Genomic DNA, 24345 nt, shown 5'->3' on the forward strand with positions numbered 1-24345 from the left:
TCTACTTTTTTTTTTTTTTAGTGAAATATGACAACCAGCATTACCGGTCAACAGAGGTGGAACAATCACTGACAGAACCCTGCCTAACTTGACAAACAGGAAGTTGCTTAAATGTTATCAACCTGCCCAAACTACTTATTTATTCAAATATTTATTTCCCATTTTCCCTGTGACTCAAGGCAGCTTATAAATAATACCAAAAAGCATAATATTGGTGAGCAAAATAATAATAATAATAATAATTTTTCTAGCTCCATTATAGCCTATGGGGACTATTGTAGTCAATGGGCCCCATAGGCTATAATGGAGAATAGATCCGGGGCTATCTGGGGTTTGGGGGGGGTGCTTTTTGAGGTAGAGGCACCAAATTTTCAACATAGCTGCTGGTACCTCTCCTCAACCCTCCCCCCCATTCAAAAAGATTGGACCAGGGGCTTCAGTTCTGTGGACCCCAGAAGGAGGTGCCCCATCCTCCTTTGTTTCCAGTGGAGAGGGAAAAATGCCTTCTCAGTTCACTTGTGAGGTGATTGAAAAATCCCTGAGCTGCCGGTTAAAATTTTGTGCACCAGCACCTCCTTGCGCAGCTTAGAGGGAATTCTGGCTGTAATATGAGTCTTTTAGCTGTAGTAAGGGTATGGGGGAGTCCATTTTTGTTGACCATCAGTTAGCCTCCCAAAAGATGGGTAAATAATTTAGAAGTCCATAAGAATCCTCAAAAATCAATGAACATTCGAATACAAAATTTATATGAGTAATAACTTCTTCCTAGAAAAACCAAATGACTGGATGCACCCAAAGCATATTTTGAAGAGATGCGTTCTGTGAGTTACAATGCCAACAATTAGATACTTTACCCAATCCTTTGCTAAAGGGTCACTTTGGTGTCCAGAATATCCTAAGCATGTGTATTTGCTGAATAAGCCTCAACTGAAGATCCATGGGGATAGCAGGTATAGACTTTAAGGCCATATTGCATTGCTTTGGCAAAACTGGGCAATCTTAACTCCATATAAACTCCTTCATAAATTCCAGCAAATTCTACTTTCCGTTGACCCTGCTGATTATTGAATAGACTGTAAGTAATAACTGAATGATAAACGCACAGAGAGAAATGAGGCAATGGCTCAGTGGTAGAGCATCAGCTTTGTATGCAAGAGTTCTCAGGTTCAGTCCCCAGCATCTCCAGTCAAAATCCTCAGGTGATGTGAAAGACCTGAGATCCTGAACAGCCACTGCGGACAGTACAGACCTTGAGAAACCTGACTTACTACAAGCTAGCTCAATGTGTTGTTAAGTGTCCTAACAGTGCAGAAAGCGACTGTTTCCTTCTGTGCTGAAGCTAGACCTTGATGCATGTGGTAGTTTATTGTTCAGATGGAGAACATAATTGCCCAAGAGTTAGCAAGGGAAGACTGGTTTGGGCAAGAGCTCTAAGGGAAGAAAAAATGTCTTCCGGGGATCTCAAGCCCTCACTACCCTTTTGGGAAAGATCCTTTGATACAAGCTCATTGCAGATGCTGCAGTTCTGTTGCCACGTGATATCAGGAGACAGCCTGGTTACAGGGCAACACAGAATTAAGCTTGTGTGTTGGGTTGGTGCCCCTGTAGAGTTGTCAACAGGACAGACGTGATGCAATCCACTTGTACCTTTTGCAAATCTGACGGAAGGTTTTTGTGCGTGTTGTTGTTGGGGTTTCTTTTGCTGGAAGTTAAGCAAGCATTAAGCAATAGCCTCAGTAGGTAATAAACAGAGGTGGCATGAGCTGCAGAATAAGGAGCTTCGTCCTACTGATTGTATGTGAATTTGTGCCAGCAGAGCAGAAGGTTGCATTCAGTAGAGCTGGTAAGAAGCAAAGCAGCGAACAGCCACAGGGGGGAAATGAAAATTGAGAAGGATTGCTTCACCTTATCTCCACCCAGATGGGTTGTCTTTCTACACAGTCATGTTGTCAGCATTTCCTCCTAAATGTTCTTCTGAAACCCGGCATGGTAGAGACTGAGCTGCTCGTCTTTTACCCAAAGCCACATTCCCCATAATGTGCCAGTGCGTCTGCTTGGCATACAGAAGGTTCTTGGTTCAGTCCCTGGCATTTCCAGTTAAAACAGTCAGGTAGGAGGTAATATGAGAGCCTCTGCTTGGTAGAGTAGGCAATACAGAACTGGAATGGCCAATGGCCTGAGGCAGTATAAGGCAGCTTCATGGGTGTTCAAATTATTTCCCTTTTCTCTCCCACGCATGCCATTTAAGAATTATCTTCACCCTCACATTCTCTTTCGCATCCAGGCCAGGTTCTGCTGCGTTTAATTTTCTAACATCCCAGAATTCATGTCTCTCCTCAACCATCTACTTGCCCATGCTGTGAGAATATCTCACTTAAATTACGGAAACTGCTCCTAGCTGGCCTACTTTCCTGTCATTGTTCTCATTTTCTGTTAATTCACTCTGCCTTTACTAAACTCGTCTTTGTCTTTTGTTACTAGGTGAGATTTCCTGACAAATATTATCCAAATAGCACAGAATGAAGTATGTTGAGGCTGATGAGGGTCAAGGCAAACCTGAAGCAAACCCAAAGAATGTTCTTAAATAAGGAAAGGGTTTATTGAAGAAAAATAAATACTGGCATATAAAAGAAATGTACGACGCGGTTAGGCTACTACCCTATCTTATCTGAAGAAGTGTGCATGCATACGAAAGCTTATAACCAGAATTAAACTTTGTTGGTCTTAAAGGTGCCACTGGACTCTGACTTCACCCTGTACTAGGCTAGATGATGAATACTTAAAAATAATGGAGATCCTGTGGAGAAGCTTGTGGAAGGAGTTGTTGGAGAGATTGTTTCCCCACCTTCCTCCAGCAGCCTGAATATCCTGTAAGAGGGTCAGGGGAGATCCTCATAAACAAAATGTACTGCAGTGCTAGGATAGGGGCTGTAGCTGTTGTGATAGAATTTATTATTTCAAGATATTCTCTTATCTAGTTGTGTTGATTTGAAGGCCTTCCCCTAAGGTCACATGTTCAAGTAGCCAGTTCAGCTAGTTGAGAGTGCTTGTGTGGATGTGTTGGAGTTGCTCCTTAGATTTAAAATGTTTGAACTGCTCCTTGTTCTGGTCTCTATACTGGAACCCAAAAACATTACATGGTGTTAGAAGTGGAGACTGAGGAGTGTGGTGGCTTCAACTGCAACTTATTCGATGAATTAGGAGCTGTGCAAGCCCCACCTGGAGCAAGTGTGGCAGTCTCTGTAAGTAGCCCTTTGCCCCGGTCACACGGCACAGTTAACGCGGGAGAGGCACGGATGGTGGGCGGATTATCCGGACGCGATCACACCCCAACATCTGGGAAGTGGAGCGCACTGGTGGCTTACCGCCGACAATGCGCCTTAAAAAACTAGTACCTCCAAGGTACTGTAAACGTTTGCCACGGGCTGCCTCCAGACACCCGTGGTGTGATCGTGCCAGCGCGCAGCATTCCTCTCCGGTCCCTCGTTTACCCGCCTGCACTGAGGGAAGGACCTGTGGTGTGCCGCTGGTGCGTCTGATCGCGTAATCGTGCATCCAACTGCGCCGGGGCAATTAGCCACGCCTCCCCCCCCCCGGGATATTCGGCCTGTGTGACCGGGGTCCTTGTTCACCATGGATATGTTGCAACCACCATCAGGCCTGGAGCTCTCTGGGGACACTGCAGATAATTGGAAGGAGGAGGAATTCGGCAAAATCCTTTTTTCCAGTCTCAACTCACTTCCCAAGCCTCAGAAGAGATTTTTGGGGACAAACAAGATGGGAAGTCAGGGAAATATCCATTCCACCAATTACTTCCACAAGCTTTTCTGCTGGATCTAACCCTTAAGAGTTGTTTACCTAGATTCAAGTCCAATAGCACCCTAGATTTTCAGGTTACAAGCTTTCGAGCCCCCTTCATCAGATATTTCGTTTGAGTTGTTCGTTTTACTCTTATCTGCCTTCATCAAAGTCAAGTCCCTCTAGCATTCTCTGTTGTTGTGACAAAGCCTCTTCCCACTCTAAAATGCAAAAAAGATAATTTGATCATGCATTCTGTAGGGGCATATTTACTTAATCATCAGTCCCATGAGAAATTATAATAAATAGGCAAAGGGGCACAGGGAAGGATGGGAGAGAAAGAACCAAGCTGGAATCTTGTTCACACAATTAGTCCAGTGTCTGGGAATATTTGCATACCTTTTGAAAGGGAATAGGACCCAAATTGGTATTTTAAGCAATATCAGTATCTGAACTAGCTCTTCTGGTTTCCTGCATCTTGTTTCTCACTTGTTCCTTTTATATCTCATTCCCCTCTCCCAGAGGTGATAATTGAATCTGCTTTGCACAAGTGTGTCTTGAAGCCTTTGAAGGAGGCCATCTATACCTACTTAAGGGAAATTCACAACGAAGACGGATCCTTTAAGTTCCTGAAGGAGAACCAGCAGGTCATACAGAACACAACGACTACTGACCTCGGAATCACCACTAGTGTGCCTGAAACCACGTTGCTGGAGAAAATCCTGCAAAAATTCACCAACATGCACAAGGCTTATTCGCCAGAGAAAAAGATTTCCATCCTCTTGAAGTCTTGCAAACTCATCTATGACTCCATGGCCCAGGGAAATCCAGGTACTGTGGGACAATCCAAATACCCGTAGCTGATTTTTAAAAAGTATTTTGGATTGCAGAGAATCTGACTAGTTATTGCGGTACTGACTCACTTAGAATTACCCAAATCATGCTTCATCACATAAAGTCTGTTGCAGCTGACATGGAACTGCTGCTAGACCTTCTGATGGTTATTCATGGAGACAGAGGTACAAACAGAGAGATTCCAGTGGTTGTAGGCACACATTGAATCAAATGCACACACTGCACAATGCAAGTCTTCCTTGGTACAATATTTTAGAACTCCTGTTTTGCACTTGCTCTAATAAGATTTGCAAACATTGGCTTACTTCTTGCAATACCTTTCTTCTTTTGTAACCTCTGTTCTGAGTCTGTAGATTGCACCTACAGTACGAACAAGGGTAGTAATAACAGCTCTTTGGGGACCAACCAGAAGGAGGGTTCTGAACTACTGCTCCTGAGGAAGACATTTTGTCCAAATGTGTTGAGATCTCTGTTGAGTTTCATAAAAGTAGATCCTGCACCTGTTGGAGTATCTCTTATCTGTAGTTATTTACAGAGATATTTGTACCCTGCTTTTGTCCCCAATGGGAACCCAAAGCAGCTTACAACATTAACCTCAACAACAACCCTGTGAGGTAGGTTAGGATGAGAGAGAATGATAGCAACAGGTTACTCAGCAAGCTTCCAAGGCAGAGAGGGGATATGAATCTGGGTCTCCCAGATCCTGCCCTAACCTGGATGGGTCAGGCTAGCCCGATCTCAGATGCTAAGCAGGGTTGACGCTGGTTAGTATCTGGATGGGAGACCACCAATGAAGTCTGGGGTTCCACACCGAGGCAGGCCGTAGCAGATCACCTCTGTTCACTTTGTGCCTTGAACACCTACAAGCTCACCATAAGTTGGCTGCAACTTGGGGCGATTCTGCATTGCCTTTTCCCTCCGTTGTTTTACCAAAGGTGCAGCTCAAAACCACATTCAAATACCCCGGGGCCAATGCCATACTGACTGAGAAGTCACCCCTGAATGCCCATAAATCTATGCAGAAGGTACCATAAAATCCAATGATCAAAGAAAGTGAAAGCGGCATCCAATGCAGAGGGGAGTCTCTGTTCCAGCATGGGTTTGGTAAAACAATGGAGGGAAAAGCCAATGCAGAATCGCCCTTGATGGCGTTTTCCATCACCTCCTAGTCTGAGATCCTAGTCTGACACTCTGACCACTAATACACTCTGGCTATCTTGAATTATTCTTGGAATGTTATTCAAAATAAACTCTAGAGAGAAGGCAAAAGGATCCCCTGATGGTGCTACATGACAGGGATATAGGAGCTGCCACCTTCTTAAAGCACAGACATTTAAAATGCTGGTATATTGCCCATTAAAAAAATAACAGTCCAAGGTTTCTACACTCCAGAAATCTCAAGTGTCAGACAATTAAGTGTGAATTTTAGAATGCCTTTGTGTAATTATAGACAGGGGCCTTTAAGATCAAAGAGATATCTTTAATTTTTAAAAAATGAAACCGGACAACAAAGGCAGTGTTACTGAATTTGGTCTCTGGATCTCATTTGATTAGTCAGATTTCCTTGTTTATTAGGTTAGGAAGCAGATAAGTAGACTTCAAGTTCCAAAACAGGTATACCTTAAAAAGGCACAAGAAGTGCTGAATCACTTGTTGAGGTAGACTAGGTCCCTCCAAATCGCCTCTTTGTTTCATGTCTAAAGACTACATCTCCCAGCAAGCAGTGCTTCTAACTCTGTTTCTAGCTGCTGCTATATCTAAGAACACCACCATATTGAATTTCTCCAAAGCAAACAGTGTAGTGGTTAGAGTGCTGGACTTGAACTTGGAAGACCTGGGATTCAAATTCCTGGCCATCCATTAAACATAAGGGGTGATCTTGCGACAGTCACTCTTTTGCAGCCTAACCTCCTCATGAGACTGTTGTGAGGATAAAATGGTGGAGGGGGAAATAACTTGATAGTGTGATGTGCTAAGGCTTTGCGAGAGATCTGTAATGAGTTTTGAGATCCTTGCCGCTCCATTAGCCAGTGATGATTTGCCCTGTTGTGCCTCAGACCCAAAGGAGTGGCAGCTCCCTGCATGTGTAAGGGCAGAATGTTCATTTCTTTATGGACGTCTGGGCAGGACTCCAATTCCTTTAAACTCTGCATTCAATTATTAAATACCAATTTCATTCAAGTGCTGTAGTCCAACCGGTGGCCGATGCTGCAGATAGTTTACCTAGAATGTAATCGCGTTGGGGTTTGTAATGGAGGAGAGGGCTTATTTTAAGCCTCTTATCGATATTTATGAAACAAATGTTTCATGTCATTGAAAAACAGAAAGGAGGCAAACTGGATTTGGAATAAGGCAATTCCACCTTGAACAAGTGAAGCCATTTTCAATGTCATTGAAGCAGCCGCTTGAAGGGCTTACAGTTGGTAATGAGGCATTTGGGGAGAACCAGGAGATAAATACAGAGTTTACAATGAAAAAGGTGTCGGTTTCTTTCTTTCTTTCTTTCTTTCTTTCTTTCTTTCTTTCTTTCTTTCTTTCTTTCTTTCTTTCTTTCTTTCTTTCTTTCTTTCTTTCTTTCTTTCTTTCTTTCCCCATAAGGATTCAAGGAGGCAGTAACCAAAGAGGGAAATAATATCAAAGATTTAAATACTATGCAAGACAGGAGGTGATGTGAAGGATGAGGCCCTTCACATCACCTCCTGTCTGATCCTTTCAACTGGAGATGCCGGGAATTGAACCTGGGACCTTCTGTATGCCAAGCAGATGCTCTGCCACTGAGTCACAGCCCCTCCCCAGCTTGAATCCAGCCAAGGATTTTCATGGGTGCAGATACTCTGCCACTGAGCCACAGCCCCTCCTTTCCTGACTGTATTTAGTTATGCATTCGCCAGGAGATTTCTGGTTTACTGGATGTTTATGGATTTCGTTTACACATTTAATGTGCCTGACCTGCCTTTTGATACAGTTTACAAAGTTAATGATGCAGTCTACAAAGTTAAAATATAGAATAACCATAATAAAATGTGTTAAAACAACCTTATCACTTAAAACATCTGAGTCAAAAATCACACATCTGCTGTCTCCATCCTGCCCATTAGAACCAAAGCACTACTATCTCCATCGTTCCAATTATGACCAAAGATTAACACATACAAAGTTTTAAACAGAGTCAAAAATGTCAATGGGTAAAAAAAAATTGGGGGGGGGGGGACAGAAAACTCTCCAGACCTAACAAAAGCCAACCAATACAGATGCCCCTTCATTGTTTTTCTGAACACTGCTGTGTGCGCATGTTTGTAAAGTTCTGTTTACCATAGGGTTTTCAAGGCAGGTGATTAAGCAGAGGTGGTTTGCCATCGCCTTCCTCTGCAAAGGCATCTTAGTGGTCTCCCACCTTGCTTAATTTCCAAAATCTGACAAGATCGGGCTGTTCTGTACCATTCCGCATTCCAAACACTGCCATGGGCGATTGCTAAGCAAGGAACCAAGGTAATCCTTGCTTCCTTGCAGTTGATGCAGCTCCAGTGATTAACAGTGCGTGCACTCGAATATTTTCCTTGAGTGGAATACAGTATGCCCTTGCTTATTTTGGAGCTTCCACATAATAAGTACAACAACTCCTGGGGCTGCTTCTGGGACTTTCCCCTATAAACTGGAGTAAAGGGGGGGGGGGAATACATTGCTCTGACCTAAGTGGAAAATGGTGGGATGGCTGCAGGCAGTGCCCCCATGTAGAAGTTCTGCCCACATCTAATCCAGGCAGGAGGCCAGAGCTCAGCTCCGCCTACAATATGGCAGAACTGAGCTCTGATTTCTTCTCTCCCCCCCCCTCAATCTTTTACGGGCTTTCTTTAGTTAACAGCTGAGCTGTGGCTCCACTGTGAACCACAAACCCCCCCCCCCCCCCCCCCGCTAAAGGGCAAAGGGGAGGGTTTGCCAGGCTATGGAGGCCCCAGCCAGATTCTCCGGTACATTGCTGTTTCTCTTTCCCAGTGCCATGGAAGAATGGGAGGTGAGTGAGGGCAGGGACAGCAGAGATAATACTGGAACGAGGTATGCCGTTTCGGCCGACCCTAATTCTTTTCTAAGGATTCTTCAAAGAGCATCTTTGCTCTGCGAAGCATAGATTTGAGGCATGGTGTATGATCACCGATATAATCTACATGGCATAAATATAAGTTCAGGTGATTTCATTTAGGTTTTTGGTTTAAAATGTATACATGGCCTTGTAGTAGATTTGCTCTCAGTGTGGCTTATGCATTAAACTCATACTCAGTACTCAATTTAGAGATATTCCCTTGTACTAAATAGTGTTAAGAAACTGGTATTTTGTGGACTTGCCCTAACATCATATGACCTTAGTTCTAGAAAAAAAGGCATAGACACTACTGTATCAAAAAAAAAAAAAATCAGTGAGTATTGTGTGTGTGCGCGTGCCTGGAAGTCATGGTTGACTTCTAGTGATTCCTACTAGGGAGCGGAGGACGTTCAGAGAAGGTGCTTGATATGCCTGCCTTTGGGTCCCAGCCCTGGTATCCCTTGGAGGTCTCCCTTCCAAGTACTTGCCAGAGTCACCCCTGCTTAGCTTCCAAGATGTGACAAGACTGGGCTTGCCTGGGCTATCCAGGTCAGGGCCCGTATCAGATTTTTTGAGTTGCTGTTCATTTTGTTTTAAGCCATTCTTCAGTATCTGTGTATCCAGAAATATTACACCGGGTACACATGAAGCTGCCTTGCACTGGTCCATCAAGGTCAGTATTGTCTACTCAGACTGGCGGCCGTTCTCCAGGTCAGAAAGGGTCTTCCACATCACCTCTTACCTGATCCTTTTAACTGGAGATGCCAGGGATTGAACCTGGGACCTTCTGCATGCCAAGCAGATGCTCTGCCACTGAGCCACAGCCCCTCCCCAGCTTGAATCCAGGCAAGCATTTTCATGGGTGCAGGAATTTCTGCCCGCAGAGCATGACTATCTCTCCCTCCCCCCCCCCCGCTATTCCTACAGATCTGTAGTTTATCATGACTGTGGCTGTGTCATCTAAATGGAGCTTAATTGAACAACAAAGTCCTGTTTCTAGTGTATGGCTGTATATTTTTATGGAAGATGGCTATATATTTTTGCCAACCGGGAAACATCCCCTCTGTGACGATAACAACATAAGATATGGTTAATAAGGACACTCTTACCACTTTTTTTAAAAAAAATGTGCTGGCTTTCCGTTTGCTGGATATATTTTAAAGCTCTCTTTTTTGAAGAAGGAACAGAAGCACATTTATTCAAGGCTCCCACTGAGCATAGTTCTCAGCCCGGCAAACAAACAAAGCTGATTCATAGGAACCACTTGGAACTCGTCAATGAGAGCAATCCAGTGCACAGTTAAGCAGGCTTAAGCTTTTGATGTTGATTTTAAAAGAAAGACGTGTGCTTGTCTCTGTTGGATTGCTGCCAGTGTGCATATTTAAGAGATGATAACCATGGATACCATTCCACTGGGTGGGGTAGCCCCAGCAGCTCTATTAAGGAGGGAAATGGCTGCACCCACATGGCCAGGAGTCTTCGTTTTGCCTTTACCAGTGCTGCAAATGCAGGGGCAGGTGCTTTGGTAACAGAGATTCCACCCGGGGATTTTCTGTGCACTTTCCTCTGTTGGTGATCATTTTCCCCTAATGCACCGCTAGGGAGCTTTTAAAAAGAAAATCAGTAAATGGAATTGTACTATAGTGCTATAGCAATTCATAATTTTCTTTTTTAAAAACCTTGGAAGTAAAACCTTCTGGTGGTGTAACAGGAAAGATATGCAGCTGTAAGTGCCCCATGGAGGGGAAATGATGTATGAAATGACCTATGAAAACAGGCATCCAGACAGCTTGAGAGTGCACTTGGACGTTACTCTCCCCAAAATATCATAGCAAAGCAAGGCTGTTTCTACACAGATGTTTTGTTCACCCTTGGCTTCCTTACTGCAGCACTATTTTTATGAGCATCCGTATGACACCCTCTTTTGTCCTGATTCTGTGTTTTCCCCTGCTTTGCTGTGGCCTTTCTCAAATCTAGTTTGATATGATCTTTTTGGAAAGGTTGCAGTCAGAGCATCTTTGAATGCTGTGTGGATGGGAAGGTGCACATTTTTTCATTCCACATTCCATTACCTCAGGCCCTGTGGCACCCATTCCATCACACACATCAGAGGAGATTTGGGGCTTTTAAAATCAGTAATAGCTATATTGCTCTATAGCATTATTATGTTGTAATGATCAATTCCACCTTCCTTTTTAAAAAAAGTTTGTCTCTCTAGCCCTTTTGATTGTAGACTGAAAAGGGGAAAGATAGTGGCTACACATTTCTCCTTATAATTCTGCAATGAAAAGGGCTAGGGAGTTACATTTAAAACAATGAAAACTGGGAACTAGTACATTGTTGCAGTACAACCTTATAATGCTATAGTTATAGCTATTACCTTTTTTTAAAGGCTGAAAACAGTTTTCTGCTGGTGTGGAAGATGGCAGAGGGCTGAGGCAAAGGGGAGTGAGGGGCAATCTTTTGTGTGGATTCTCTGCTGCCACTACAAACGCATTTGTATTCACAACGCCAATAAGAGCTACATCAATGAGAAATTTGCAAAAGAGTGTAATGAGGACAGAGAAAGGACCACTGATGCGCAATTACAACATGATGTCATATGAATGACACCCCCCTCCCCCCAAAGCTATCCAGCTGAGATAACACTAAAGAGAAAAGGCTTGGTGTGGAAACAGCCTAGGAAACAGCCTAGGATCTGACAAAAGTATCTTGGAACAACACAGTACAGTGTTGATTGTCGGAAGTCCATTGTGCGTCCATCCCCTCCAGACAACCTGGTTCCGCTTAAAACCATAAAGCAGACATTACACAATAAGTAAACATTTCAACGGGCAATATTAAGAAAATCCAATATTAAAAAACCTTTTACGCTAATAAGAATTCAATAAATAAGGATTACATAGCTAAGTACAAGCAGGAGAGTTCAGGAATATCCAATATAAATAACACATGTTTTCATTTTTGTTCTTTAAAAAGTCTGGGCTGCATAATTATAAACATGGCTGCAGTGTAAATAATGGACCGAGATTTCACCCAAAATAGGTATTTAATCTTTTAAAATATATATATAGATCACTATTGGAATCGTTAAAGGAAATATCTGTTTTTCTTGAATCCCACCATAAGGACATAACATCTTGCAAATCTGCCTCTTTTCCCAGGAAATGCAGAATATTTTCTTCTCATGGTACCTTCATAAAATATCCCTTCTTTAATTACCATCATCTGAGAATGCACAGCTGCAAACATTCTTCTTCATTTACAAGGAATTGGTTCCATAAGATTACTTTCGGAAAGGTGGTTCTTTATACAATCACAAAGGCAGGGGAAGAATCTTGAAACTTGCTTTACTGCCACCTTAATTTGCACATTTCTTTGATCATTTTTAAAATCTATGTTTTAGCTGCTATGCAGCCCAGCTGCTCCACAATTACTCTGGTAAGGGTAGTACTCACAAGGGCCTGTAGGTCAGTTGTACACTTGTGGGGGCCCTGCCTTGAATGCATGTATTTTCTCTTCTACCTACCCCACATAGATTTTTGCATGTCTGAATCAGCAGCCCTTGGCTTGCCAGCTGGTACTTGAATGGGGTCTCTTCTTGTTTTCAGGGAAGCCGTATGGGGCAGATGACTTCCTTCCAGTGCTCATGTATGTTCTGGCCCGCAGCGACCTGTCTGAGATGCTTCTGAATGTGGAATATATGATGGAGCTCATGGACCCTGCTCTGCAGCTGGGTGAAGGTATGAGAGATACCAGGCTCTCCTCTGGTGCTGTAACCTTTTGGGAGGTTAGGGCTGGGGTGGGGCTATGGCTCAGGGGCAGGAGCAGACTGGGAAGTGAGAGTGGCCCTGGGGAGCAAGCCAAGTGGAGTGTCCCCTGTGGTGCCACGCCAGGTCGCTACAAGGGATATTTGCTTACCCACTGCTCCTTCCTGAAAATTGGCAGGAGGATAGGGCAAGATCGTTGATGGACTGACACCAGTTGCCATTGCCAATGAAAGATCTGCTCCAGGTGGACCCTGAGGCTCTGGCAGAGTTGCTAGAGCTTGGTTATGCTTGCTCCTGGCCACCCTCGAGACCAGTGGCCCACTGGGAAATTTCCCTCTAAGTTAGCCAGCCTGCTCCTGCTCAGTGGCAGAACACCTGCTTCGCTTGCAGAAGGATCCACGTTCAATCCCCCGTGTCGCCAACTAAACAGATCAGAGAAGAGATGATGTAAAAGACTTCTGCCAGAGACCCTGGAGAGCTGGTACCAGTCAGAGTAGACAACACTGACCATGGTAGACAGCTTCATGTGTGTGTGTCTCCAGCTTCTGGCTCTGAGAGTGGAACAGTGGCATGCCACTGATTATTGGGATTCATGTCTTGTCATTAGAGGCTTCTCGGAGGCATCTGGCTGATCACTGCAGAAAATGGGATGCTAGGCTAGAGGGACCTTCGAGATGATGGATCAGGGCTGCCCTTCTATCCTTAAGTGCGTGTTGCTATAGCATAAGGGGGGATGATGCTGATATTCTTGAAAGGGAAAACTGTTGATGGAAATGAGATTTTGCTGGTTGACCTGAAATTATTTTAAAGATTTTTTTTCCCACAAGGTTTTTTTTTTCCATCGGTCCTGGCCCCATACTTCTGCAGTCACCACAGGGCCCCCTGATGCAGGGGGAAGCAGACTGTCAGCAGCTGGCCCCGCACCACTAAGTCTGCGGTTGGTGGGCTGGGACTACATTTTCTGCTCTTGTGCAGACAATTCCTCTCTGTTGCGTTTTTGTTTTTGTAAACCCACCTTTTTTAAGGTTTGGGATTTTCTGCAAACTTGGGTGTCAGTCAGTCAATCAGTCAGAACCTTTATTGGCATGTCAACAAAACAAACACCAGCAGCAGGGAAACAAGGATACGTCCTTTACCCCTGTAGCTGGAACAATCTTCTCCTCTTAAAGGCACAGCAGAGAAATTTAGCTACAGATTCAATGATCTCAGAATTATGGGACGATAATAAAGAATCACTCTTATAGTCATCAGATTGCCCTTTCTGGTTTTGATAAAACTTGGGTGTCCCTCCGAGTTCTTAGAAAGATCTCTGTCTGTGGCCCTAATCTGTGTTTCTAGGGATCCACATCTAGTTCCATGTTCAGAATTAGATAAAGGATTTTGTTGATTACCCTTTTAACAAGATCAACGCCTAAAAGAGCATCCTGCTCTTTCATGGAAGACCTCTGAGTACCACACACTAGATTCCCATTCCATACCAGTCTGGCCAGATCCCAGATCTGCTTAGTTGTAAAGATGGAACAAGACCCAGCACCTTTAATAACACACAGCAGTGCAAATATGCTAAGTCTCTGGGTATTTGTTTTTCCGCTGTATGTTCAAGCCTTTTAGAGACTATGTCTTTGAAGATCAAGGATTCCATCAGTGCTGTTAACTATTTTGCTGATAAAGCATTCAATTTCCTTTGTGCCTTGGCATTGGGGCCACGTGTCATTGGAATCCACTGTGGAGTTCGTGCAAACAAATTGGCCCCTTTGATAATGTGGCTGCCTAGGCAATAGATACCTAGCAATGGCCTAAAGGGAGCAGAACGACGAGTGTGCTTGAAACGGAAGAGATCCCTATCCATAAGGAGCAGGGAAATTGACTGTCTCCAACACCCCCAGCTGCTGTGTTGGAAATCAGCGCAATCTTCAGAATGTCTTGTTCTCAATCCAAATGACAGCTTAACGTATTTATTAGCTAACAGTTATGAGTTGTTGGAGGTCCTAGGACTGATGGACAAATTGAAAACTGACAAAACACCAGGCCCAGATGACATACATCCAAGAGTTCTGAAAGAACTCAAACGTGAACTTGTGGATCTCCTGACAAAAATATGTAGTCTATTACTAAAGTGTGCTTCCATTCCTGAGGACTGGAAGGTAGCTAAAGTAACCCCCAACTTTTAAAATGATTCCAGAAGAGATCCAGGAAATTACAGGCCAGTCAGTCTAATGTTGATACCAGGTAAGTTGGTGGAATCTGTTATTAAAGATAGAATTAGTAGGTACGTTGATGAACAAAAGCTATTGAGGAAGAATCAGTATGGATTCTGTAAGGGAAGATCTTGTTTCACTAACCATTTAGAGTTCTTTGAGGGGGTGAACAAACATGTGGACAAGGGTGACCCAGTAGATGTTCCAACTTCCAAAAAGCTTTTGATAAAGTTCCTCATCAAAGGCTCCTAAGTAAACTCAGCAGACATGGAATAAGAGGACAAGTCTTCTTGTGGATTAAAAACCGGTTAACTAACACGAAACAGAGTATAAATGGAAAGTTTTCACAGTAGAAGGTAGTAAGCAGTGGGGTACTGCAGGGCTCAATTCTAGGTCCAATGCTTTTTAACTTGTTTATTAATGATTTGGAGTTAGGAGTAAGCAGTGAAGTGGCTATGTTTGCAGATGACACTAACTTGTTCAAGGTGGTGAGAACCAGGGAGGATTGTGAGGTGCTCCAGAGGGATCTGTCAAGGCTGGGTAAGTGGGTGTCAACGTGGCAAATGAGGTTCAGCGTGGGCAAGTGCTAAGAAATGCACTTTGGAGCCAAAAGTCCTAACTATACATATACATTGATGGAGTCTGAGCTGGTGGTAACTAACCAGGAGAGAGATCTTAGAGTCATGGTAAATAACTCATTGAACATGTCAACTCAGTGTGCAACTCCAATAAAAAAGGCAAATACTATGCTAGGGATTATTAGGAAGGGGATTGAAAACAAATCAGCCAGTATCATAATGTCCCTGTATAAATTTATGATGTGGCCTCATTTACTGTGTACAGTTCTGGTCACTGTACTTCAAAAAAATATTATAGCATCGGAAAAGGTGCAGAAAAGGGCAACTAAAACGATTAAGGGGATGGAACATATTCCTTATGAAGAAAGGTTAAAGAAGTTAGGGCTTTTTAGCTTGGAGAAACAAAAAATTGAGGGGGTGACATGATAGAGGTTTACAGAATTATGCATGGGATAGAGAAGTGCTTTTTTCCCTTTCTCACATTACAAGAACTCATAGGCACTCAATGAAATTAATTAGCAGTAGGCTTAGAACAGAGAAGAGGAAGTACTTCTTCACCCAAAGAGTCATTAACACGTGGAATTCACTGCTTCAGGAAGTGGTGCCAGCGGCTACAAGCATAGACAGCTTCAAGAGGGGATTGGATAAACATACGGAGTAGAGGTCCATGAGTGGCAATTAGCCATAACGTACAGATAGAATACTATGCACTATGTCTGGGGCAGTGATGCTCTGTATTCTTGGTGGTCTGGGGGGGGGGGGGGCCAGGAGACAGTGGGAGGGTTTCTGGAGTTCTGGCCCTGCTGGTGGACCTCCTGATAGCACCTGGGTTTTGGCCACTGTGTGACACAGAGTGTTGGACTGGATGGGCCATTGGCCTGATCCAACATGGCTTCTCTTATGTCCTTAATGGGTAAGGGAGAAATGTGCAGGGGGGAAAGATTCAGTTTCATATAGATGTGTATGGGGGAAACGTTGGGAGTCAGCAAAACGTTTCTTCACACACAGGCATAGGAGCATTGTAGAGCACAGTGAGCCAAAGGAGTTCATTTCACATCAGTGGTGAAAAGGGGAGTGGCACATGAAGTGTGTGCCTTTGTGTGTTTGATGGGGCCAGGCATCCTGTTCTACGTTCAGCTTTTTTGCAGATGGCTGAAACACCTATGCACTGTGGGTATTTAGACTGTTATGGTGCAGTGATTGGAGTCTCAGAATAGGATCTGGGAGGTTCAGTCCTCCACTCTGGAATGGAAGCTTGCTGGGTGACCTTGGGCCAGTCACCCTCTCTCATCCTAACATACCACAGAGAAATGTCATTTAGGTAAAATGGAGGGGAATAAATACCATAAGCCACTTTGGATTCCTTTTGGGGAGAAAGGTTGGACACAAATTAAGGGAATTTGGGCACAATCTTGGCCCTACATTATTAGTCATAAATGACTCCCATTAAAGAAAAGGCTGGCGGGCTCCCAATCTAGGCAAAATTAGGCATGTTTTACTTCAGTGGGAGGATTACGCACATTAACTTTTGTTTTTGGAATGCAGTGGGTCTTCACAGTGCTTCTTTCTGCCTCACTTTTGCCGTTTGCAGTTGAAGGCTTTGTGGTTTACTGTTTAAAGGATATTTTCAAGTACTACAATGAGCCCTCTGCATTCCTCCTGGATGCAGAGCCTACTCATTAATTTTCGCTGGCCTAATTTTGTAATAGTGCAGTTATGATAATTTTCAAAAAAAGGAAATTCATGTTTTGTTGCAAAGGAGAAAAAGAGTCATTAAAACCTCCACGGAGGAAAAAAGTAAATGGCAATGGATCCTTTCTCAGGTATCCCTGGCACCATGACTCAACAGGAAGTTATTAATTAGGCACCAAGTGGAATCTACTGAAAAACAATGGAGGCAAGGTTGATTTAAAGGAACAGGATCCTTAAGTAGCCTGAGTACGGTGGGTTTTTTAGCCCTGCCTATGTGGACAACTGCAAAATTATTTTAAACGCAAAAAACTTTGGCATAAATCAAGTCTCCCTCTTTTTAAAAAGTAACAGGGTGATAAGGTTGTTATTCTTTGTAAAAACTATTCCAGACCAAGGAGCTGGTGCAGAAGAAACATGATCTCTCTTCTGCCACTGCAGCACTGAGATACTTCTATGACACCTGGGCGCCATCTAGTAGCCGTTCTCCTTAACTGCAAGGTTTAGATTTCCGCCTTTTAAAACCATCATTATAATGTCAGTCTGCACAAGCTGAAATTATCTCTGCATTCAACTTTTCTTTCCGTGCTTTCCATGACCAGCCCGTTCTGATGGTTTTATTCCTGTGTGCGGTGCTGGCCTAGGGCTGCCAAATCTGGGATTGAAGATAGGAGTGTGTGGACTCTAATCTGGGAGAACTGATTCCCCACTCCTCTACATGCAGCTGCTGGTGTGACTTTGGGTCAGTCACAAGTTCTTTCAGAGCTGTTCTCTCTAGAGCAGTCCTCGAGAGAGCTCTCTCAGCCCCACCTGCCTCACAGGGTGTCTGTTTTGGGGAGGGGAAGGGAAAAGAGATTGGAATCTGTTTGAGACTCCTTCTGATAGTGAAGGGCAGGGTATTTATTTATTTATTTATTTACATGTGACTTCTATACCGCTCATGACCCCTACTGGGTCTCAGAGCGGTTTACAGGTGGCCTACATTTTGTAGTCAGATCCTACCTAGGGCGATAAATCCAATCTTCTCCTCCTTCTTCAAGATTTGGGGTTGGGACCTGGGGCGGTCAGGGTTTGGGGAGGGTAGGGAGCTCAGTACGAATGCGACACTACACTTGCCACCCTACAAAGTTCCCATGTGCTCCGGGGAAATTCGTCTATGTAGTCTGGAGATCAGTTGTGGTATGTCCCCCAGCCAAGCTACAACACGAGTTGACCATCAGCCTGTCTACCTGCTACATTTCTACCCTACCCTTCCTACATTTCTACCCTACCCGCCCAGAGCGACGTACGTGATTCTCCCTTGCTTGTTTTATCGTCACAATAACCCTGTGAGGTGAACGAGAGTGACTGGCCCAAAGACACCCAGCAAGTTTCGTAGCAGAGCAGTCACTTGTACCTGGATCTCCCAGCATGCTGGCCCAGGGATGCACAGCTATGGTTGCCAACCTCCAGGTGGGGGCTGGAGTTCTCCTGGAACTACAACCGATGTCCCAGCTACTGAGATCAGTTCTCATGGAGAGAAAAGGCAGCTCCAGAGGGCAGACTCCACAACATCCCATCCCCGCTGTGCTACCTCCCTTCCCCAAACTCTGCTCTCCCCAGACCCTTCCCCCAAATCTCCAAGAATTTCCAAAGCCAGAAATGGCAATCCAGTGCTCAGCATATAGCCCAGGGGCCACATGTGGCCTTCCAGGGCAAGTTTTATAACTTGCCCCTCTGCCAATTCCGGCAACTCAGCAGGTGTTTCCGAACCCCGTGCCCCCGACTGGCTGCCCTTCCAAGCGGGGCCAGCTCTATGGTTTTACGAAAACGGGGGGGGGGGGGGGGGACAAAAAAGGGGGGGGGGGGGGGCTGATGAAGCAGCCCTGCAAGAGAGGGTGGAATGCCTCAGACAACCCGCCAGGTGGCACAGATGTTTGGGATGGTGGTTAAGGCAAGACCTTTGGTTCCCACAAGAGCTCCAGTTCTCATGAGAGCCCAGGAGCTCTAATGAAGCAGGTATCACTTGCTGTGACTCATCTACAGAGTCTGGGGAGGCGTCCGACAATAACACCTTCAGCCTTGGGGGTGGGACACGGCTGTGTGGCCGAGCACCTGCTTTGCATGCGGAAGGTTCCAGGTTCAAACCCTGGCCTCTCCACTTAAAAGCATTGGGGGGTAAGTGATGTCAGATGCCTCTGTCTGAGATGCTGGAGAGCAGCTGCCCGTCAGAGATACTGAACGTGACAGACAAATGCTCTGACTCAGTCTGAGACAGCTTTGTGGGTTCTGGTTCTGAGGCAGCAGGTAGGGGCAGAGAGGAGGGTGCCACCTGGAAAGCCTCTGCACGTGATAGCCAATACTGAGCCTAGCAGCCCATAGCTGAACCCAGTAACAAACGGGCACCAGGTTGAGTGGCTTCAGAATGGGAGTAATATGCACACTCCATCTAACTCCCAAGGATAGCCAAGCCACGGCATTCTGGACCAGTTGGTGTTCCCAAGTTGCTTTAGAGGGGAGACCAACATACAGTGCATTACAATAGTCTAGTCTCAGTGTTCCTGTGGTGTGGGTCCAGGGGGCCAGGTCATCTGTGTCAAGGCTAAGTTGGGTTGGCAGAAAGCATTCCTTGCGTTAACTTGCTTCTCCAGTAGTAAAGCTGGGTCCAGTATAACCCCCGAGGCTTTTAACTGAGTCAGCGAGGGCCAGCTACACTCCATCGAGAGTGGGGAGAACAAAGTCCTTCAAGACCTCCACCTTCCCAACCAGTATTGTAAGGATGTATGGAGCAGAGGATTGTCAGCATCTGGATGACAACCAGCCCCCAAACAGTGAATGGTTTGTCCTAAGGGTTTTACATAGTGATTGAAAAGCATGTGGGATAGAATTATGCCCCGCGGAATACCACAAGATAGGTCTCGCACCGATGACAACTGGTTTCCAATAGCAACTCGTTGAGTCCGATCCATGAGGAATTATTTGAACCAGTCCAACGCACATCCCGTGATAACCTTCTTCTGCCTCCAGGCACCTCAGCCAGATGGCATGACCTATATAAATCAATGGTGCGGCCTCCTTTGGAATACTGTGTGCAGTTCTGGTCACCATACCTTAAAAAGGATATTATAGCTTTGGGAAAAGTGCAGAAAAGGGCAAGTTGAATGATAAAAGGGTTGGAACACTTTCCCTATGAGGAAAGGTTAAGGCACTTGGGGCTCTTTAGCTTGGAGAAACGACGACTGAGGGGTGACATGATTGAGGTTTATAAGATTATGCATGGGATAGAGCAGGTAGAGAAAGAGGTACTTTTCTCCCTTTCTCACAATACAAGAACTCGTGGGCACTCCATGAAATTGCTGAGCGGTCAGGTTAGAATGGATAAAAGGAAGTACTTCTTCACCCAAAGAGTGATTAACACATAGAATTCACTGCCACAGGAGGTGGTGGCAGCTACCAGCATGGACGGCGTCAAGAGGGAATTGGATAAGCATATGGAGCAGAGGTCCATCAGTGGCTATTAGCCACAAGGTATAGATAGGGGCTCTGGGGCAAGTGATGCTCTGTCTTCTTGGTGCTTGGGGGGGGTCAACAGTGGGAGGGCTTCTTATGTCCTGGCCCCACTGGTGGACCTCCTGATGGCACCTGGTATTTTTGGTCACTGTGTGACAGAGTGTTGGACTGGATGGGCCTTTGGCCTGATCCAACATTGGTGTCTCTTATGTTCTCTTATGTTCTTAGTGTATCAGAAGCCACAGATAAACCCAATAAGAGCAACAGAGAGGCTTGGCCTTTTTCTACACTCAGAGGTCATCAACTAAAGCTAGCAGAGCTGTCTCTGTCTCATCGCAAACTGAAAAGGGTCTAGAGCAAATGGGTTATCCCAGAAGACGTGGAATTGGTACGCCACTGCTCTCTCAGTTACTTTGCCCAGAAAGTATAGATTAGAGACCAGGTGATAACTGACCAGATCATTTTTCTGTAGGAATTTTTTTAAGTAGTGGATGGACAGCCACCCCTTTGAGTGGCCGAGGGAAGGTGCCCTGAGTTAGTGACTGAAATAGATACCCAGGAGGATATTGCCACATTCATCATGGAAACTGGGTCAACATGATCCCTAAGTAGCCTGGGTAATGTATTAGGCCTTTCTTTCTTCTGTGGTGTTACCTATGTTACAATTGACATCCAGATCAGAGCACGGCACAAAGGGCCTGTAGACCCAAGGACAGTTAATGGATGTGTCTTAATTTCCTCACAGGCTCTTATTATTTGATCACTACTTATGGGGCAGTGGAGCTGATCAAAAGTTACGATAAGATCACGGTCACCCGGCAGCTGAGCACGGAAGTGCAAGACTCCATCCACCGCTGGGAGAGGCGGAGAACGCTGAACAAGGCCCGGGCCTCCCGGTCGTCTGTGCAGGTGAGATGCTACAGCCACTCTGTGGCTTCTCTTGCCCTTCGCAGCAGGTGCCATAAAAGGGAGACTGTGGCCTGGACTATCCAGCCGGGCCTGCTGGAGCTCTCTCTGATCAAGGTCTCTGCAAGGGAAGGGACCGATCGTCCAGGTCAGCAGGTGCTGGCAACCATACAGTGCAGTCTTAAGCAGAGTTAACACCAGTCTAATCCCATTGACTTCAGTGGATTTAGAAGGATTTAACTCTGTTTACTAGGGCTGCAGTGGCTTAGTGGTGAAGACGCTGAACTGCAGACCAGAAGGTCGGTAGTTCAGCAGTTTGAGACCCGAGTGCCACATGACGGAGTGAGCTCCCGTCTCTGGCCCCAGCTCCTGCCAACCTAGCAGTTCGAAAGCAAGAAGTTGCAAGTAGATAAACAGGTACCACTTGAGTGGGAAGGTAACAGCGTTCCGTGCGTCTCGGCGTCTAGTCATGCTGGCCACATGACCACAGAGAAGTCTTTGGACAGCGCTGTCTCTTCGGCTTGGAAATGGAGCTCTAGCTCTTCAGCTTGGAAACGGAGATGAGCACCGCACCCTAGAGTCGGATTTGACTGGCTTTCGAGGAAGGGAAACCTTTACCGTACTAGGATTGCACTACCAGTTGCAAAGATGAGTGTCTCCAACTTGGTGTTATTCTCCCACCCTGCCCCCACCTCAGGCACACTGTTATTTCAGTGTGCGTGTGTGTGTGTTTTCTCAATATGATTCTTGGTCTCTTAAGAGGGAGCCAGTTTGGTGTGGTGGTTAAGAGCGCAGACTCTAATCTGGGAGAACCGTGTTTGATTCCCCACTCCTCCACTTGCACCTGGCTGGATGACCTTGGGCAAGGCCTAGTTCTGATAAGAGCTGTTCTTGAAAAAAGAGCAGTTTCTGTCAAGAGCTCTCTCAGCCCCACCTACCTCACAGGGTGTCTGTTGTGGGGAGGGGAAGGGAAAGGAGTTTGTCAGCCGCTCTGAGACTCCTTTGGGTAGTGAAGGGCGGGGTATAAATCATCCACTCTCCTCCTCCTCCTCCTCCTCCTCCTCCTCCTCCTCCTCCTCCTCCTTCTTCTTCTTTTTCTTCTTCTTCTTCTTCTTCTTGCAAAATAAACAGATTTCTTCTACTGCCTTTACTCCCCAACCCCTCACATTACAGGTTTGCGCTGGGACCTCGTAGCCTTGCCTGTATCGTCCTCAGAGTTCCCAGGACATGGACATACCTGAGCCTCCCCACTTCTCACCCCGTTGTTCTGGAGGTGTCACATCTTGGGTTGCCAGCCTCCAGGTGGGGCCTGGGGGATCCCTGGAATCACAGCTCATCTCCAGACTGCAGAGATCAGTCCCCCTGGAGAGAATGGGTGCGTTGGAGGGTGGACCCACCAAGCCCCCTGTCCTTCAGAGGCTCCATCCCCAAATCTCCAGGAGTTTCCCGAACTGGATTTGACAACCCTTCCTCCCCATCCCCCTCCCGTGTCCAGTGGGACCTGGCAACCCTAGTCACCTCCCAGGAATTATAAACTTCTAAACTGGGTCCTTCCCCTCTTGGGAGAGCCTCATGGCTGAGCCTTGGTTCCTGGAACTCATCCCGACAATCTTGAAATTGTAGAATTTCCCTGCTCCCTCTTCCTGACCTAAAGCATCACTGTGTGGCTGCAAGGGCTGCAGAGAGGCCCATGGCTGACTCCTGACCTGTCCGTGCAGAGGGGCAGCCTCTGCCATTCACTCTCTCTCTCTCTCTCTGCGTAGTGGAGGCAGTGGGATTGGCCAGTGACCATTCCTTGGCTTACCCACCTGAGCTGCAGATGCTATGAGATAAGAGCCCTGCGTGCAGATCAGAGGGAGAGCAGTAGAAGGCAGGCGAGCTGAGGGGCAGCAACTGCGGCACCTAACTATTGCTGCCAGTGTCGTTTGCTTGCTCAGCCTGGCAGTGGGCTGTTGGGCAGCAGTTGCTGGGAAGTGCAAACTTTGTCAGTGGCTCACGTGGGGAAGGCAAGCAGCAGCCACCATCCACTTTTTGCTTTCGGAACCAGTGAGCCCATGTAGTGTAAAGGTTAGAGTGCCCGACTACCCGGCTTCAGATCTCTGTGGGGGCTTGAGAGCCAGTTTGGTGTAGTGGTTAGGAGCATAGACTCTAATCTGGGAGAACCAGGTTTGATTCCCCACTCCTCCACATGCAGCTGCTGGTGTGACCTTGGGTCAGTCATAAGTTCTTTCAGAGCTGTTCTCTCAAGGGCAGTTCTCTCAGAGCTCTCTCAGCTTCACCTTCCTCACAGGGTGTCTGTTGTGGGCAGGGGAAGGGGAAGGAGATTGTAAGCCACTCTGCGACTCCTTTGGGCATTGAAGGGTGGGGTATAAATCCAGTCTCCTCCTCCTCCTCTTTTTGGTGTAGTGGTTAAGAGCATGGACTCTAATCTGGGAGAACCAGGTTTGACTCCCCACTCCTCCACATGCAGCTGCTGGTGTGACCTTGGGTCAGTCATAAGTTCTTTCAGAGCTGGTCTCTCAAAGGTAGTTCTCTCAGAGCTCTCTCAGTCCCAGCTACCTCACAGGGTGTCTGTTGTGGGGAGGGGAAGGGAAAGGGGTTGTAAGCCATTCTGAGACTCCTTTGGGTAGTGAAGGGTGGGGTGTAAATCCAAGCTCCTCCTCTTCTTGTCTTCTTCTTCCACTTCCTGTAGCATAAACCTCGGGGTTGTTACTTGGATAGAGGCTCAAGGTATTTATGTCGACCCCAGCTGAAGGCAAGTGAGAAGGAGAGGTGGTTTGCCATCTGAGTATCGACTCTGCTTAGCTTCCGGGATCTGATGAGATCGGGCTTTAGTGTGCTGCTTTTCCCTTTCCTCTTTGCAGTCAGCAGTTGCCAAACAGGCCAAGTTCACCACATTCAGCTTTCCCTATCACTGCATTTTTTTTCTAAAGCTCCCAGCATGGTATTGGGGCCTCCCGGGGGGGGGGGGGGGTTCATGTTTA

At 45.9% G+C, this 24345-nt stretch overlaps 1 protein-coding gene across 1 annotated transcript in view; it reads left to right on the top strand.

Annotated features, from left to right (window-relative positions):
* RIN3 (Ras and Rab interactor 3) overlaps window positions 1-24345 on the top strand; it is a 79613-nt gene that overhangs the window by 52805 nt on the left and 2463 nt on the right. Inside the window, exons 6-8 of the mRNA XM_015427149.1 lie at window positions 4321-4629; window positions 12343-12474; window positions 21201-21364. Of these exons, the coding sequence (XP_015282635.1) occupies window positions 4321-4629; window positions 12343-12474; window positions 21201-21364 (605 nt within the window). The remainder of the gene's footprint in view (window positions 1-4320; window positions 4630-12342; window positions 12475-21200; window positions 21365-24345) is intronic.

Source organism: Gekko japonicus, unplaced genomic scaffold, assembly GCF_001447785.1.
Source record: "Gekko japonicus isolate JY-2015 unplaced genomic scaffold, Gekko_japonicus_V1.1 scaffold256, whole genome shotgun sequence".
Lineage (NCBI taxonomy): Eukaryota > Metazoa > Chordata > Lepidosauria > Squamata > Gekkonidae > Gekko > Gekko japonicus.